Genomic DNA, 16,365 nt, shown 5'->3' with positions numbered 1-16,365 from the left:
TTGGAAAAAATGCCCTGAATTTGGATCAAACCCATCAAAACCATTTTTAAATTTATGCCAGAAAATTTAACACATTTAAACCACCAAATAAAAATGGTTAATTGTAATTAAACCCAACTGTACTAGTTTGAAAACAAACCAGTGGGAGGCACCAAGTCAGAATAACAATTTAATGGGGAAATTAAAGAAAAGGAAAAAAAAAAGAAAAGAAAACACTGGTTCAAAGTGACAGGGTCAGGATACAACCTGACACCCTGTTAGTAAGGGTGGTGGTGGCAGTCTGATAAAATGGTGGCTGCAGTCCTCCTGAAGTGGTGGATGTGGTTCTGTTGAAGCAGTGATCCTGTAGAAAGGGCTGCTCTTCCTCGGAAGGTCCAGTGGTGGCTATGTAGCTCCTGTCCTCTGGGAATCCAGTGAAAAAGTTGTCTGTGGTGTTCAGAATCTCTGATTATATCCAGGATGGAATGCTTGGTTCCTCTATCTGAGTGGAGCATCTCACAATGGGATGATGAGTCACGAGGCCAGGCATTGAGGGGCTCATCAACAGAAGATAGTCCAGAGGGAGTTATCTCTGCGTCATTGGGCATGGCATTGATGGGCCATTAACAGAAAGACAGTCCGGGGGAGGAGGCAAGGAAACACTGCCCCACCTGGGTTCAACAGCTCATGGTAATAGAATACACTGCAACCCAGGACACCAACAAAGTTAAAACTGGTTAATTTTAACCAAAACCAACAAATTTAATAACGGTTAATTTTAATTAAAGCCCACATATTTGAAAATGTGTCATTTTGATTACAAAATTAAAAGACCAATCCATGGTGTTGCTCCATTTTCTGCGGTTTGGGGTTGTCTGACCTGGAAAACTCCCAGTGAAGAAGTGCCAATAACTGGAATTTCTCTCCTTTCCAGACCGACTCCGAGCCGAGCTGGGTAAGTGGGATAAAAATTCCATTTTATTGCCCCATTTCAGTCCAATCAATTCCTTTCATTCATTGCAATCATTGAAATCGCTGCCCAACAGATCCATGAAATTCCCCTTTCCGTTTCCTTCCCACAGATTTCTGGGAAGCCCGGAGCCACGCGGGTGAGCAGGGAATGGCGGGACACAGGGAGCGGCTTCCCGCGGGGAAACGGGAGATTTGGGGGGGATCTGGGGAAGAGATCCCTGCCTGTGAGGGCGGGGATGGATTGGAATGGAATTGCCAGGGAAGCTGTGGATTCCCCATCCCTGGAAGCGCCCAAGGCCGCGTTGGGAGGGGATTGGAGCAGCCCGGAACAGTGGAAGGTGTCCCTGCCCATGGAATTGGATGGGATTGGATGGGATTTCGGCTCCTTCCAACCCAACCCAACCCATTCCATGGTTCCATGAAAATGTGGTGACCAAGCAGCCCTGGAACGGCACTTCTGGTCGTCCCAAAATTCCACAGGGTCAGAGACATCCCGGCCAATTTGGAATCCAGGCGTGAGCCTGGGTTGGGATTGGGACACAATTCCAGGGAGGATGGATGGAAAGAGAGTGAGGGAATTGTGCCTGAGGAAGGACCTGGCCAGGAGAGCTCCGGGGTGTCCACAGGGCCAAGGAGACCCCTCTGGGATCCCTTCCAATCTCACCCACTCTGGGATTTGGGGACTCATGAATTTGGGGATTTGGGAATGCCATGACCCCTCGGTTCCTCAATGGCCGCATTCTCTGTTCTGGGGAATGTTCAAATTCCTTGTTGAACCCCCCCAGGGCCTCACCCACTGTGGGATTTGGAGATTGTAGGATTCTGGGATTCAGGGATTAATGGGCCTCAGTTCCTCATTAGCCACATTCCCTGCTCTGGGAAATGTTACCATTCCCTGCTGGCCAACACCAGGATCTCACCCACTCAGCCTTTCGGGGATTCAGAGAGTCTTGAATTCTGGGGTTTGGGGATTCTGGGATTCAGGGATTTGAGGATTCAGGGGGTTTGGGTTTCCAGGATTCAGGAATTCTGTGGCCCCTCAGTTCCTCAGTGGCCACATCCCATATTCTGGGGAATGTTCAAATTCCTTACAGAACCATCCCAGAACCTCACCAACTGTGGGATTTGGGGATTTCAGGATTTGGTGACTGTGGGACTCAGGGACTCACTGATTCCTTGGCCCCTCGGTTCCTCAGTGGCCGCATCCCCTGCAATCCCCGGGAATGTCCCAATCCCTCGCGGAAGCCGCCGGGAGCTCCCGGGGCCGCTCCGCTCATGGGATCCTTCCCGTTCCCCGCAGTTCCCGTGGCACTGGATCCCGAGGCGCGGCCCCTGGATCCGTGGGATCTGCCCTCTCCATTCCGGGGCTGGGTGCTGGTGGCGAGGGACGCGCTGGGAGCCGGGAAGCGCTACTGGGAAGTGGAGCTGGGCCGGGAGCGGGACTGGGCGCTGGGAGTGATTCGGTACAGATCGAGCCTTCCCGGGCCACATTCCTGGCATTCCTGGCATTCCCGGCATTGCTGGGCTCTGTGCGCATCCCAGGGACAGCTTTTCTCCAGCGGCAGCGGCAGCCGCCTGCTCAGGAAGCAGAGCCAGGGTCTCTCCACGCTCGGGCTGTTCCTGAACTCGGAGGAAGAGCGGCTGGAATTTTATGACGTGGAGCAGAGGGATCTGGTGGCGGTGATGTCGCTGGGCTCTGGAGACAATCCCGTGGGAGGGTTCTTCCCGTTTATATCTAGAATGCAAACGGGGACGCTCCGGATCCGCCCGGTGCCGATCCCAGTCCCACTGAAGAAACACCGTGGGGTCTGAGGGAGCAGGGGAAGGGCCCGTGGGAAGAAGGAAAGAAGTAAAATGTTGATGTCAGAAATGGAAAATTAACAATGGATAAAGTTGAGCCTGTGGAGTAAAACAGAGATGGGAAGGATGGAAAAAGGAGAGGAGAGGAGAGGGAGAGGGAGAGGGAGAGGGAGAGGGAGAGGGAGAGGGAGAGGGAGAGGGAGAGGGAGAGGGAGAGGGAGAGGGAGAGGGAGGGGAGGGGAGGGGGAGAGGAGAGGGAGAGGGAGAGGGAGAGGGAGAGGGAGGGGAGAGGGAGAGGGAGAGGGAGAGGAGAGGAGAGGAGAGGGAGAGGAGAGGAGAGGGAGAGGAGAGGAGAGGAGAGGAGAGGAGGAAGGAAGGAATTCGGAAGGAAGGAATTCGGAAGGAAGGAATTCGGAAGGAAGGGGGGAAGGGGGAAGGGGGGAAGGAAGGAAGGAAGGAAGGAAGGAAGGAAGGAAGGAAGGAAGGAAGGAAGGAAGGAAGGAAGGAAGGAAGGAAGGAATTCGGAAGGAAGGAATTCGGAAGGAAGGAAGGAATTCGGAAGGAAGGAATTCGGAAGGAAGGAAGGAAGGAAGGAAGGAAGGAAGGAAGGAAGGAAGGAAGGAAGGAAGGGAGAAGGAGGGAGGGAGGGAGGGAGAAAGAAAGAGGGAGAAAGAAAGAAAGGGAGAAAGAAAGAGAGAAAGAAAGGGAGAAAAAAAAGAAAGACAGAAAGAAAGAAAGACAGAAAGACAGAAAGAAAGAAAGAAAGAAAGAAAGAAGAAGAAAGAAAGAAAGAAAGAAAGAAGAAGGAAGGAAGGAAGGAAGGAAGGAAGGAAGGAAGGAAGGAAGGAAGGAAGGAAGGAAGGAAGGAAGGAAGGAAGGAAGGAAGGAAGGAAGGAAGGAAGGAAGGAAGGAAGGAAGGAAGGAAGGAAGGAAGGAAGGAAAGAAAGAATCAACAGGTTGAAAGAAAATTGGGATCTGATCCAGAAAACCCCTTGGAGAAGTCTCTGTTACCATTCCAGGCCACAATCTTCACCAGTGTCTCAATTTAAATGGTTTTGAAGCTTTTCCTTCCTCCCACTCTGGGGTGCATACCCTGGGCTCCGTGTTTCCTCTTTCTGTTGGGCTGAATCCCATCCTGAGATTTGGGCAGGTGGAATTCTCCTGGGTTTTTTTTACGTATTTCTTTTTGTATTAAGAAATTCATTAAAAGTGTTTTGAAGGATTAAAAAATTGCTGTTCTGAGAACTTTTCTTTTAGACTTCATCTTGAAGAATTTGTGGCAGGAGAAGGAGTTAAAAGAGGGCTTTTGGTCCAAAATTGGGTCTATATGACCTTTTTTCCTGGCATCGTGGGTGGCGTGGGGGGTGTCCCATCCCAGAGTGAGATCGGGAGAATTCCAAGGATTCCTAGGGTGAAATTAGAAGCAAACGAGGTCAATATTAAACCTGTGAAGCGTTTATTGATTAAAGAAAAGACATGGACGTAAGAGGGGAATAGAAAAGGCAGAGAAAAGAGCCAGAGCCAGAGCCAGAGCCAGAGCGTTCCCTCCATGGCGCTCAGGGCGCACCATCGATGTTTGGTCAGCAGTGGGGTGAGGGAGCTGTGAGCCGGGTGAGTTGGCGCAGGGCGTGACTCCCACAGTCAGCGAACAGCGGGGATCTGTGGCCAACGCATGGCAAAACACGCGGTACGCGGCAGTGCCGGGAAAGGTGGCAGGGAGCCAGGGCTGTGGGCAGGATCGGGACAGCGGTGGTTGTGGGCGAGATTGGGCTTTCTTATTCTAAATTCAATCAGTCCCACACAGCGCCCCGTGACTCAACACGGTTCCTGTAGCGGTAAGGGGAAAGTTCAGAAAAGGGAAGAAAAGGTAAGAACATCTAAACAATTGGAATTTCAGTCGGTTGATTTGCTGACAGGGATACAATTCTCACATATTTTACATCATCTCTGGAAGTTTCCACCACAGCACCCATTTTCCAGCAACAGCCTGAGTGGACTGAACCAAGCACGGAACAACGCAGCCCAAAATTATCAACGCGCTCAAACTGCAGAACACGAAGAACAAAATATGTCTCACTCGGGGTCCCCCAGGCAGCCAGAGAAAAGGTCCCAGTCCCAGGAATCCCAGGTCTGGATTGGGACATGAAATTCCCTTTGGGAATTTCCTTCCCTATCTCCCCAGTACCATCTATCTTAAGGCAACAGTTCGAGTCCTTTCATTTCCCACAAACTCCGCCTTCCTCAGACCAGCAACGGTCCAGAGCCACTCTGTGCTGGAATATGGCCGTGCACATCGCTGTGGCCCGGCCTGCAGCAGATCCAGGGCACGGCCGTCTCGTTGGTGATAATTTCCTGAACGGCTTGCAGGGGAATGATAGGATTGCAACTGTAAATTGGTTCTCTGGCTCCATCAAAGACCCCAGTGGGATTTCATGTGGCTGGGCCATGTTTTTGTAGAATGCACTGGGGGGTCCACTCATCACCTTGGCACTTTTGAGCGCTATTCCCAGTTATTGATGCATCTGTTGACCGTTTCTGGCACTCCAAATCATCATACACCCTTAGGCCTGGTTGATTTCCCTTCTCCCCAAGGAGGAGAAACAACAACGGGCGGACAACCCCAACACAGCACATCCCAGCTGAGTTCTTGGGTAGCCCTTGGTAAGCAAAATTACCACAGAGCCACTAGTGACCTTCTAAAGCGGGACTTCCTGCAGGGAAAGGGCCAGCCCAGTTCTCGGCTGTCTGGTTCCTTTACACCCAATTTGGCCATTATCACCCATAGGTATGGGGGACCCTCTAGATTTACTGCACCACCAGCTTTCTGTCTTGGTTTGAAAGACAGGTGTCTGCCAAGGAAGGCAGGACCCTCCCTAGGAATGGGAAATATGACCCCATCCCCTCCAAATTGTTAAAACTTCGAAATGAAGGGGCTTTCAGGCAAAGATACGGGAAAAAGAGTAACAGTTCTTCGCTAATGTGTCTATAGATAGCAAGGCAAGTAAACAACAACAGTGGCAGCAAAACAAACAAGAGCAGACAGCCCAATAAACAGTTTCTTCTCACTCTTTAAGCACTTTCCCCTGTGGCGCAGCTCCGGTCGCAGCCGGCAGGGGCGCTGGTGGCTCCCGGCCGGGCAGGGCGGGTGCGGTGATTCCTCCATGGCTGCAGGGGGCGCTGTGGCGCGGGTCCGGCCGTCTTTTCTCCACGTGGACAACGGCGGGTGCAGCCGGCGGAAGGGATGGAGAAGGAGCTTCCTTTGCGGCTGTCCTGGGGTGACTGTGTGATACTGCATCCCCCATCGTCTGCCCTGTGCCAGACATGAATCCTGTGCCTTTCCGTGTCTCTAAGCTGGGTCCGAGAGAAAGGCAGAATAAAAAATGCCGAGCGGTTTGTGCTCAAGGACACAGACACACACTCCCCTGCGTTCCTGGCTGCTACACAGTGGAGGAAAGCACCTTCCTGCTTTTCCCAGCTCTCAGTTCCTTTTCTCAGGAGAGAGACAGACAGTTCAACTCCTTTGCTTTTCAGCTCGTCTGTGAGCTGAGGCAAGAAAGTTTTTTCTCCCTGGGACTTTGGCTTCTTCTCTTCTGGACTGTTCAGCACCACCAGACCATCACTGGGAGGCCCTACACCTTCACCCCGAGGGGCCCATGCCGAACCCCAGCTGCGGAGAGGAGAGAGCCACGTCCACAAGGGCTTTGAATTTTACCACGTTCTCTCCACAGCGAGAGGTTTTATATTCCTTAGCATTATTCTTTTTTCTGTGCCTGTCTGCACTCTGCTTGTTAAATAAAAAACTTTTTTTTTCCACTTTCCTCTGAGGAAAATTCTTTCTGAAGCTGGTGGGGGAGGGTGGCTGTAACCTGCCTTCTATCAGAGGACCTTCATTTTGGACGTTCCTCTGAATTTGTCTCAAACCAGGACAAATAATTCTTGGCTCCCAGCGCATGGCCCGAAGGAAAGTGAAGAAGTGCGATAATGACATTTTGGTTTTAATTACTTTGTATTGGGGTAAAGTAGTCACCATGTTGGTTGAGTTCATAATGTCTCTCTGGTTTGAGGTACCAATGCCTTTCTGGTCCCTAGGCCTGTTTGCCTACCCATGGATTGCTCTGGTTTTGTCCCTGGTACGGAACTTTCACCGAGCAGGGGCACCGATCCGGATTTTTATTCTGCTGGGCTCATTGATAATGATTTATAAAAAGTTAACAGAGGTACAGGCAGCTGTTCAAAGTGTGTATGTTTTGTGGTTTCTCCATCCTAACCCCAGCCCTAGTTTCAGTAGCCTGTTTTGGGGGTTTATTAGTAATTGCACCCGGTTTGTTAGAGGAGGAGGGGATGGGGTTTCCCAGCCTTTCATCTCTCTTCCCTTTAAATTGGATAGGTTATCTTTTGAGAATGTTCCGTTTCCCCTGGATGTTAAAGAGACCACCCTCCTGGTATTTTATCTGGTAGGCTTCCTCTCTATGATCTGCAGCTTGTCTAGAATCTGGGCTGAGATGTCCAGAGGGGCTGATGAGACACCTGACCCAGAGGTGGAACATCCTGAGTGGTGTGGGGAATGGGAGGATATTGGCCAAACCCTGAAGAAATTCTCTGACCCGATTGTTTGGGATTTCCCCCCTGAACAAATTCAGAACCCAGCTGAGGTGGGGAAATATCTGAAAGAGAAATACAGTGACGATTCTAATGAGAAAGAGCTCATTGCAATATGCTGGGCTTTGGCCTATGCCTATCGCACACTGCTAGGTACTGTAGAGCAGCAGATAAAGGCAGAGGGGCAGGAAGATCAATCAGCAAAGCCTGCAGACACCCCTGCAGTCACTCAGGCTGCAGCCAAACCAGACAGCAAGCCCAAACCAGATGGAGAGTCTAAGCCATTGACAGTGGCTCCTGTCACGAGGAAAAAGCACACAACCAAAACTGATCGCCCAGCGAAAGATGAGGATGATGGGGGTGAAGGATCCTCACAGCCACCAACTGACTCAGAACCAGAAACCATTACTGAGTCCATGTCCATGAAGGACCTTCACAGCCTAAGAAAGGATTACACCCGACAGTCTGATGAATCCGTACTAAGTTGGATGGTCCGTATTTGGGATGCTGCAGGTGATGATACGATTCTGGACGGTGCTGAAGTGCGGCATTTGGGATCCCTGTCACATGATCCAGCTATCGACCAAGGGATGGTAAGGTGGCCTGACCCTCTCAGTCTTTGGACACGGCTCTTGAGAAGTGTGAGGGAAAGATACCTGTGCCCAGACGATTTCTGTGTGCAACAAACCCCGTGGAAGAGCATAGAACAAGGGATCCAACGCTTGAGAGAACTGGCGGTGGTAGAGATTGTCTACACGAATGACCCAGGATTGAGGAGTCCAGACAGGGTAAGATGTACACCAGTGATGTGACAAAAACTCGTACAACTTGGGCCACAAGAATACGCTTCTGCTTTAGCAATAATGAAACCGGACTACGGTGCGAATGAGACCGTGAGGGATGTGGCAGTGAAGCTCCGAGCATATGCAGACTCTGTGCATGGCCCAACACATGCAAGAATCACAGTGGTGGAAACACATCTGCAGAAAGTGGAAGATAAGATACAGAAGAATCACCAGGACCTCAAGAAGGAGATTAAAGAGGGCCTTCTCCAAATGTCAGCAGCACAGACCAGAGATTCTGTTACCAAACGCAGACGTTCCCCAGAGAGAAGGAACATCTCACGAAGTGAGCTGTGGGATTTCCTGTGTGATAGTGGGGAAAACATGTGGAGGTGAGAAGGACAACTGACCCTTGCTCTGGCAGCACGAGTGAGTGAATTGAAGGAGCACAAGTCTCAGAAAGGAGGATCTACCAAAAAGGAAGTAGCTCCAGTTGCCTGTAGCCAAATTGCCGGAAATGATGGAAAAGACGATGGCATGTCCGATTCCCATGAAGGAACCTCTAAGACGCAGGCCCAGGGAAAGAAGGATAACCAGGCATAGAGGGGCCCTGCCTCTAGCCAGGTAGAGGCCAGGGAAAACCGTGTTTTTGGACTGTGTGGATTCGTTGGCCTGGTACATCAGAACCACAAAGATATGATGCCTTGGTTGACACTGGTGCGCAGTGTACAATAATCCCATCGCAGCATGTGGGGGTAGAATCTGTTTCTATTGCTGGTGTAACAGGTGGATCACAAGATTTGACCTTGGTGGAAGCCAAGGTGAGCCTGACCGGAAATGAGTGGAAGAGACATCTCATTGTGACTGGCCCAGAGGCCCCGTGCATTTTGGGCATAGACTTTCTCCGGAACGGGTATTTTAGAGACCCAAAGGGACTCAAGTGGGCTTTTGGAATAGCTGCTGTGGAGACAGAGGGCATTAAGCAATTGAACACTTTGCCTGGGCTATCAGAGAACCCGTCTGCAGTCGGCCTTCTGAAGGTGGAAGAACAAAGAGTACCAATTGCTACCTCGACAGTGTACCACCAGCAGTATCGGACAAATCAAGTTGCTGTGATCCCCATTCACAAGATGATCTGTGAGCTGGACAGCCAGGGGGTGGTCAGCAAGACCCAGTCACCCTTCAACAGCCCCATCTGGCCTGTGCGCAAGTCTGACGGGGAATGGAGATTGACTGTGGACTATCGTGCCTTGAATGAAGTGACTCCACCATTGAGCGCTGCCGTGCCGGACATGTTGGAGCTCCAGTACGAGCTGGAGTCCAAAGCAGCAAAGTGGTACGCCACTATTGACATTGCCAATGCATTTTTCTCCATTCCTCTGGCAGCAGAGTGCAGGCCTCAGTTTGCCTTCACCTGGAGGGGCGTGCAGTACACCTGGAACCGACTGCCCCAGGGGTGGAAGCACAGTCCCACCATCTGCCATGGACTGATCCAGGCTGCACTAGAAAAGAGTGAGGCTCCAGAACATCTGCAGTACATTGATGACGTCATTGTGTGGGGGAACACAGCATCGGAGGTATTTGAGAAAGGAGAGAAAATCATCCAGATTCTCCTGGAAGCTGGTTTCACCATCAAGAAGAGCAAAGTCAAGGGACCTGCCTGAGAGATCCAGTTCCTGGGAGTAAAGTGGCAAGATGGACGGCATCAGATTCCCACTGAGGTCATCAATAAGATCACAGCAATGTCTCCACCGACCAACAAGAAGGAAACACAAGCTTTCCTAGGCGCTATAGTCTTTTGGAGAATGCACATTCCCGAGTACAGCCAGATCGTGAGTCCTCTCTACCTGGTTACCCGCAAGAAGAATGATTTCCACTGGGGCCCTGAACAGCAGCAAGCCTTCGCCCAGATCAAACAGGAAATCGCTCACGCCGTAGCCCTTGGCCCAGTCAGGACAGGACCAGAGGTGAAGAACGTGCTCTACTCTGCAGCCGGGAACAATGGTCTGTCCTGGAGCCTCTGGCAGAAGGTGCCTGGTGAGACTCGTGGCCGACCACTGGGATTTTGGAGCTGAAGCTACAGAGGGTCTGAAGCCAACTACACTCCCACAGAGAAGGAAATCCTGGCAGCCTATGAAGGAGTCCAGGCTGCCTCAGAGGTAATCGGCACAGAGGCACAACTCCTCCTGGCACCCCGACTACCGGTGCTGGGGTGGATGTTCAAAGGAAAGGTTCCCTCCACGCATCACGCCACCGACGCTACTTGGAGCAAATGGATTGCCCTCATCACGCAGCGCGCCCGAATTGGAAACCCAAGTCGCCCTGGGATCTTGGAAATAATTACAAACTGGCCAGAAGGTGAGACTTTTGGGTTATCTTCTGAAGAAGAAGAGGAGCAGGTGACACGTGCCGAAGAAGCCCCACCATATAACGAGCTACCAGAGAGTGAAAGACAATACGCCCTCTTCACTGATGGTTCCTGCCGGATTGTAGGCGCTAGCCGGAAATGGAAAGCCGCTGTATGGAGCCCCACACGACAAGTTGCACAGGCTACTGAAGGAGAAGGTGGATCGAGCCAATTTGCTGAGCTCAAAGCTGTTCAATTAGCTCTGGACATTGCTGAAAGAGAGAAGTGGCCAAAGCTCTACCTCTACACTGATTCATGGATGGTAGCCAATGCTCTGTGGGGTTGGCTGGAAAGGTGGAATAAGGCAAACTGGCAGCACAGAGGAAAACCAATCTGGGCTGCTGAGGAGTGGAAAGACATTGCCACTCGGGTAGAGAAGCTATCCGTGAAGGTCCGTCATGTAGATGCTCACATCCCCAAGAGCCGGACTAATGAAGAACATCGTAACAACAAACAGGTAGATCAGGCTGCGAAAATAGAGGTGTCCCAGATAGACTTGGATTGGCAACATAAAGGAGAACTGTTCCTAGCTCGATGGGCCCATGATGCCTCAGGCCATCAGGGCAGAGATGCCACCTATAAGTGGGCACGAGACCGAGGGGTGGATCTGACCATGGACAGTATCTCCCAGGTGATCCATGACTGTGAGACATGCGCTGCGATCAAGCAGGCCAAGCGGGTGAAGCCTCTGTGGTATGGCGGGCGATGGTCCAAATACAAGTATGGGGAGGCCTGGCAGATTGATTACATCACACTGCCTCAAACCCGCCAAGGCAAGCGCTATGTGCTCACAATGGTAGAAGCCACCACTGGGTGGCTGGAGACCTACCCTGTGCCTCATGCTACTGCCCGGAACACCATCCTGGGCCTGGAAAAGCAAGTCCTTTGGAGGCATGGCACCCCTGAGAGAATCGAGTCTGACAATGGGACTCATTTCAAGAACAGCCTTATAAACACCTGGGCTAGAGAACATGGCATGGAGTGGGTGTACCACATCCCTTACCAGGCACCAGCAGCTGGGAAGGTTGAGCGGTGTAATGGACTGCTTAAAACCACCTTGAAGGCACTGGGTGGGGGAACTTTCAAATATTGGGAGCAGCATCTGGCAAAGGCCACCTGGTTAGTTAACACCCGAGGTTCCACCAATAGAGCTGGTCCAGCCCAATCTGAATCCCTGCATACAACAGATGGAGATAAGGTCCCAGTAGTGCATGTCAGAGGTCTGTTAGGAAAGACTGTGAGGATAAATTCTGCCTCGAGTACAGACAAACCCATCCGTGGGGTTGTCTTTGCTCAGGGACCTGGTTGCACATGGTGGGTGATGCAGAGAGATGGAACAACACGTTGTGTACCCCAGGGAGATCTGATTGTTGGGTGAGAACCACCTGGAGTGTGGAATGCCCGTGTACCCCTGCTCGCTGAGGGTCACTGTCACTGTTTGTGCACAGCTGTGCGTGTGTGTATGTGTGTGTGTGTGTGTGTGTATTAACGTGTGTCTGTAGGGTTAGAATACGTTCGTTTGGGCACTGAGCCGACGATACAGGATAAAGGGTGGAATGTCTTGGGGTGACTTTATGATGGTAGATCCCGTGGTTGCTGGACACACGTGTTCCACTGGACACAGAGGGATGGAGATGTCTTCACTGCAGGTGCTCACGTCCCCATGTACAATATCTGGAATCGATTTTATATTAATTGATCCATCAGACATGGTAAATACATGTGCAAGTCACAGAGATATATTTGGTTTAAATCATTCAGAATACATTTCTGATGGGCCTGGCAAGGGCTGGGTCTGGTGGAAGGGCTGGGTGTGGCCATGTTGGCCTGGCCAGGCCTTGTGGGGACGTGTTGCCCTCCCAAGCCAAGCCCTGGAAATTCCCCACGTACAAGTCCCAGAGTGTCCTGGATGCCCTCGTCTCCATCAGCCCCAGCCCCGCAGCCCCCAGGGATTGCTGCTCACCTTTGGCATCTCTCTCTGCAGGCCCCTGCAAGGAAAAGAAAGGCAGAGGTGGGAGGCAGAGTTCCTGCACAGCCCTGCCTTTCCCTGCTCTGGACCAAGCAGTGAAGATGATGGGCTGAACCTCCACACCTCACTGGCAGAGGGATTTTTCTGTCCCAGCCTTCACAACCCTGAATCCCCTTTCCCAGCCTGGCTTCTCCCAAGCTCTCAGCAGCTGTGCTCAGCCAGAGTGTGGAGGAGCTGTGCTGGCTGCACTCAGGGCAGCTCAGAGCCTCAATCCTTGTTCCCAGAGGATGGGAGTCAATGTGTGCCTGAGGCAGGGATGCATTTGGTCTCTCCCTTCCCTCTTTAAATTAGAGCTCAATCAGGAGGTAGAATCTTCCTCAGCCAAGAAACTTTGCTCTCTCCAGGTGGCAAAGGAAGGGCCAGAGAGGCTCAGATTCCTGTGACATGGGCTTTAGGAGACAGCCATACGAAACAACTGTGGGTCAGGCAGCAGCAGCCCTGCAACAGGGGGCAATTTCATCCTCAAGGTTTACCCTCAATTTCCCCAAATCACTCACCGATCTTCAGGACACAGTAGCTGGCTGCAGCTGTGAGGAGGAGGAGGGAGATGGTCACCACTCCCACCACCATGCATGTGGGAAAGGTGTGGGATGGGCCAGGACGAGGAGCAGTGGGAACATGATCTGTTGGAGAAGAGGAAGCAGAGAACAGCCAATGGCCTTAGAGGAAAACAAACTTCCAGCTTATGAACCTCCCAATGTCCTCGTGTTGAGAACTGGGCAGCCTTGGCCCAGTGCTGAGGGACATTGGGTGTGAGGGAGGGAATCACTGACCAGCAGTGGATGTCCCTGCCTGGGAGCTGGACCCGCTGCCTGGGAGGAGAAAGGGACAGGGAGAGAGTCTGCAGCTCCCCCAGGTCCTGCACAGACTGAGCCACTGCGGGGACCCCCTGATCCATCCTCTATCAACTGTGGGGATCAATAAATGAATGCCCTGCTCAGCTGTGGCTCTGCATTACATCTGGCACCACCACTCTGCCCTTTCTGTGATGCTGGGGCAGGAGAGGAGCAGGATGCTCTGCTGGGACTGGCAGGAGTGTCCCTGGTGCCCAAGGCTGTGCTGAAGTGCACCCTGACCCCCAGCATCCCAACTGCCCAGGGACATGCCATGGGGCAGGACAGGATCTTCTCCCTCACCGGGGGTCTGGGGGGCCTGGGAGTGTTTCCTGTGTGTGCTCCAGTGCCACAACTCACCTGTGACCCTCAGGTTTGTGGGAGCACTGAGGGCAGAGTTCCTCACTCGGTTGCTGTTGTCCTTGTACTGGTATCCACATGTGAATGTCCCTGCGCTCCCCTTTGTCATGGTCAAGTGCATGTAGTAGCTCCCCTGTCCCTGTTGGGCTTTCAGGCTGTGCACCTGCACCCCATCCTTGCAGAAGATGATTCTGGTGACAGGAGATTTCCAGGAAATTTGGCAGTGCAATATGACCTGTTCTCCTTCCTGTGCAGCAGTGGGGGTTATATGGAAGGCAGGAGCTGGGAGGTCACCTGGAGAGATGGCACAGGGATGGCTCGGGACAGTGTTACTGGTGTCAGGGCAGGAAGGGGAAGAGTTTCCCCTCCAGGGCTTCACACATGGGGAAAAAAGCCCTTCTCCCTTCCCATCTCCAGTCCCACACAACTCCCCTTACAGGACCTATCCCTGTACTCACCATGCCCTGGGGAGCTGCAGATGTCCTGGGCCATCACACCGGCACCTGCACCGTGGGGCACAGAGGAGTTTGGTCAGATGGGCAGCAGCCCAGCTCAGCCCCGTGCCCCTGTCCGTGTTCCCACTGCTGAGTCTGCTGGGCCAGCACCTTCCCACCCATGGGGTTCCCGACTGCATCTGCTTGATCTCCCAGATTTATACTTTAAGCCAATTGTGGATTGGCTTCTGATTCCATATGGATGCTGCTGGCTCCCTAAAGCATTTTAGTGTCTCCCATGTCTCACACTATGAACAGAACCACTTCAGAGGAATTGGAGATTGCCCCCTTGGCTCAGAGGTGCATGGGAGCTGGATGAAGCACTGGTCCTGCTGCCCTCCCCAGAGCAGCTCTGCCCCTCAGTGCTGCACGGCTGCTCCACACACCCTTTCCCCTGGGGCCTGCCCTGGGCCCAGCACGGGCCCTGTCCTGCCCCGCTCAGCAGCCCTGCAGTGCTGAGCCCCAAGGCAAAGCCATCCCCAACTCACCCAGCAGCAGCAGCAGCAGCAGCAGGAGGAGGAGGAGGAGGGCCGGGCGAGCAGGAGACAGCCTGGCACATCCCCCCTGGGCCAGCATTGTTTGGGGCACTGCAGCCACAGCCTCTCCTTGCAGCGTCTGCTGTGGGCTGAGCTCTGCCCAGCGCTGCAAGAGCTGCCTGGCCCGGGGCTTGCAGCGTGCCTAGGACTGGTCCTGCTGCAGGGCTGGGGCTGGCAGGGCCTTTCCACACCGAGCAGCTGTGGCCAGTGGGGGCCCTGCCTCAGCCCCCACTGTGGCCGCTGCGCCTGCAGAGCCCCCGCTTTCATTTCCGCACCCTGCGAGCCCAGAGCACGAGCCGTGTGTGCCTGTCCCTCTGGGGCAGCCTCCTCCCTGCAAAGCCCTCCTGGCCCTTGTTCCCACCCTGCTGTGCCCTCTCCTCACTGCTGCTCCCAGCTCTTCTGCAGGTGGATCCAAGGGATTCTGCCTGGGCAAACTGGGCATGGGCCCAAGTGGCTACACAGCTCTGTGGGTGGTAGCCAAGGCCATGGGGGCTGTTATGATTTTCTCCACAATCCTGCAGTGGAAGGTGGACAGGGTGCAAGGAGAAGGAGGCTGATATTACAGGTCAAGAACTGGCTGTGATGCTGATTTGAGCAGAGGAGCTTTGGGCTCTCTGAGCAATGGGCGCTGTTTGCAGCTCAGCATCCCCTGGGCACAGCTGGGACTCCCCTCACCGAGCAGGGAACAGCTGCTTCTTCCAATGGGATGGGTGAGCCTGCAAAGTTGGCTTTAAACTGGGAATGATGGGGGAAGGAGAGACGGACTGGCCATCCTGTGAGGGAGTGACAGACAGGGCTGACGAGCAAAGGCCACAGGGTGATGGGACAGAAATGAAAAACAAACAAGTCAGGCTCTAGCAGGGTCACCTCCAGCACTGGCATTTTCACCTCCAAGTGCCGACAATGCTGCACTGGGGAGAAACCCCCAAGGCCTCTCTGGGCCGTCCCTGGGATGAGGGGGTCTGGGAAGGGCCTGTCCACTGGGGCAGTGCCTGTGGGGAGTAAAGAGGAGGAGGCGGAGCCCTGGGTGTGGTGTGGGGCCTTTGATCTTGTTGGGCTAAGGGCAGTGGGGTGCAATGGCTCCATGACTGTGTTATAAATAAAGTCTGTAATTCATGCTATTATGTATAAAACTGAAACGTAATCAGACCATGTAGAGACAGAGTTTCAAAATCCCTCCACCAGCCTGGCTGAGAGAAAAATTTCACAACACTAAAAGAAGTTCTCTCACAATAATCGAGGATTCCACCTCAGTGGGGTTGGATTTTATCACCGGGACATTTGCACCATGACAACTTGATCACCACACTCTGATATCTACATCTCATCTGATAAGGAATCAGACATTCCGGGAACTAAAAATAACTGTTCCAGGACCCAGAGATGGCCCTTCCATCACCAGAAATGGCCCACTCATCACCCAAGATAGACAATTCATCAGACCCAGGAAAGGCTTTGTGCAGCCCAACTCCGGGACAAGAAAACTTCATGAATATGCTAAAATTACAAGAAGAATAGAATTAATTCGGACTCTGCCCAAAAACTGTATAAGAAGGAACCAGCCGAAGCAGCAC

At 52.7% G+C, this 16,365-nt stretch overlaps 2 protein-coding genes across 2 annotated transcripts; one reads left to right on the top strand and one right to left on the bottom strand.

Moving 5' to 3' along the window:
- The first annotated feature begins 942 nt into the window (after positions 1-942).
- LOC125318975 (tripartite motif-containing protein 72-like) lies at positions 943-2,920 on the top strand. Its single transcript, XM_048289946.1, has one exon. The coding sequence runs from the start codon at positions 2,227-2,229 to the stop codon at positions 2,761-2,763; it is 537 nt and encodes a 178-aa protein (XP_048145903.1). The 5' UTR covers positions 943-2,226; the 3' UTR covers positions 2,764-2,920.
- A 9,272-nt stretch (positions 2,921-12,192) lies between these two features.
- LOC125318974 lies at positions 12,193-15,187 on the bottom strand. Its single transcript, XM_048289945.1, has 6 exons — positions 14,744-15,187; positions 14,220-14,264; positions 13,762-14,055; positions 13,342-13,380; positions 13,066-13,191; positions 12,193-12,527 (listed from the first exon to the last, which is right to left on the bottom strand). The coding sequence occupies exons 1-6, from the start codon at positions 14,829-14,831 to the stop codon at positions 12,499-12,501; spliced, it is 621 nt and encodes a 206-aa protein (XP_048145902.1). The 5' UTR covers positions 14,832-15,187; the 3' UTR covers positions 12,193-12,498.
- Between the last annotated feature and the right edge of the window lie 1,178 nt (positions 15,188-16,365).

This window comes from Corvus hawaiiensis, chromosome 33 (genome assembly GCF_020740725.1).
Source record: "Corvus hawaiiensis isolate bCorHaw1 chromosome 33, bCorHaw1.pri.cur, whole genome shotgun sequence".
NCBI lineage: Eukaryota > Metazoa > Chordata > Aves > Passeriformes > Corvidae > Corvus > Corvus hawaiiensis.
The sequence above is the reverse complement of the archived record's forward strand: the minus strand, read 5'-3'. Positions and strand labels throughout refer to the sequence as shown.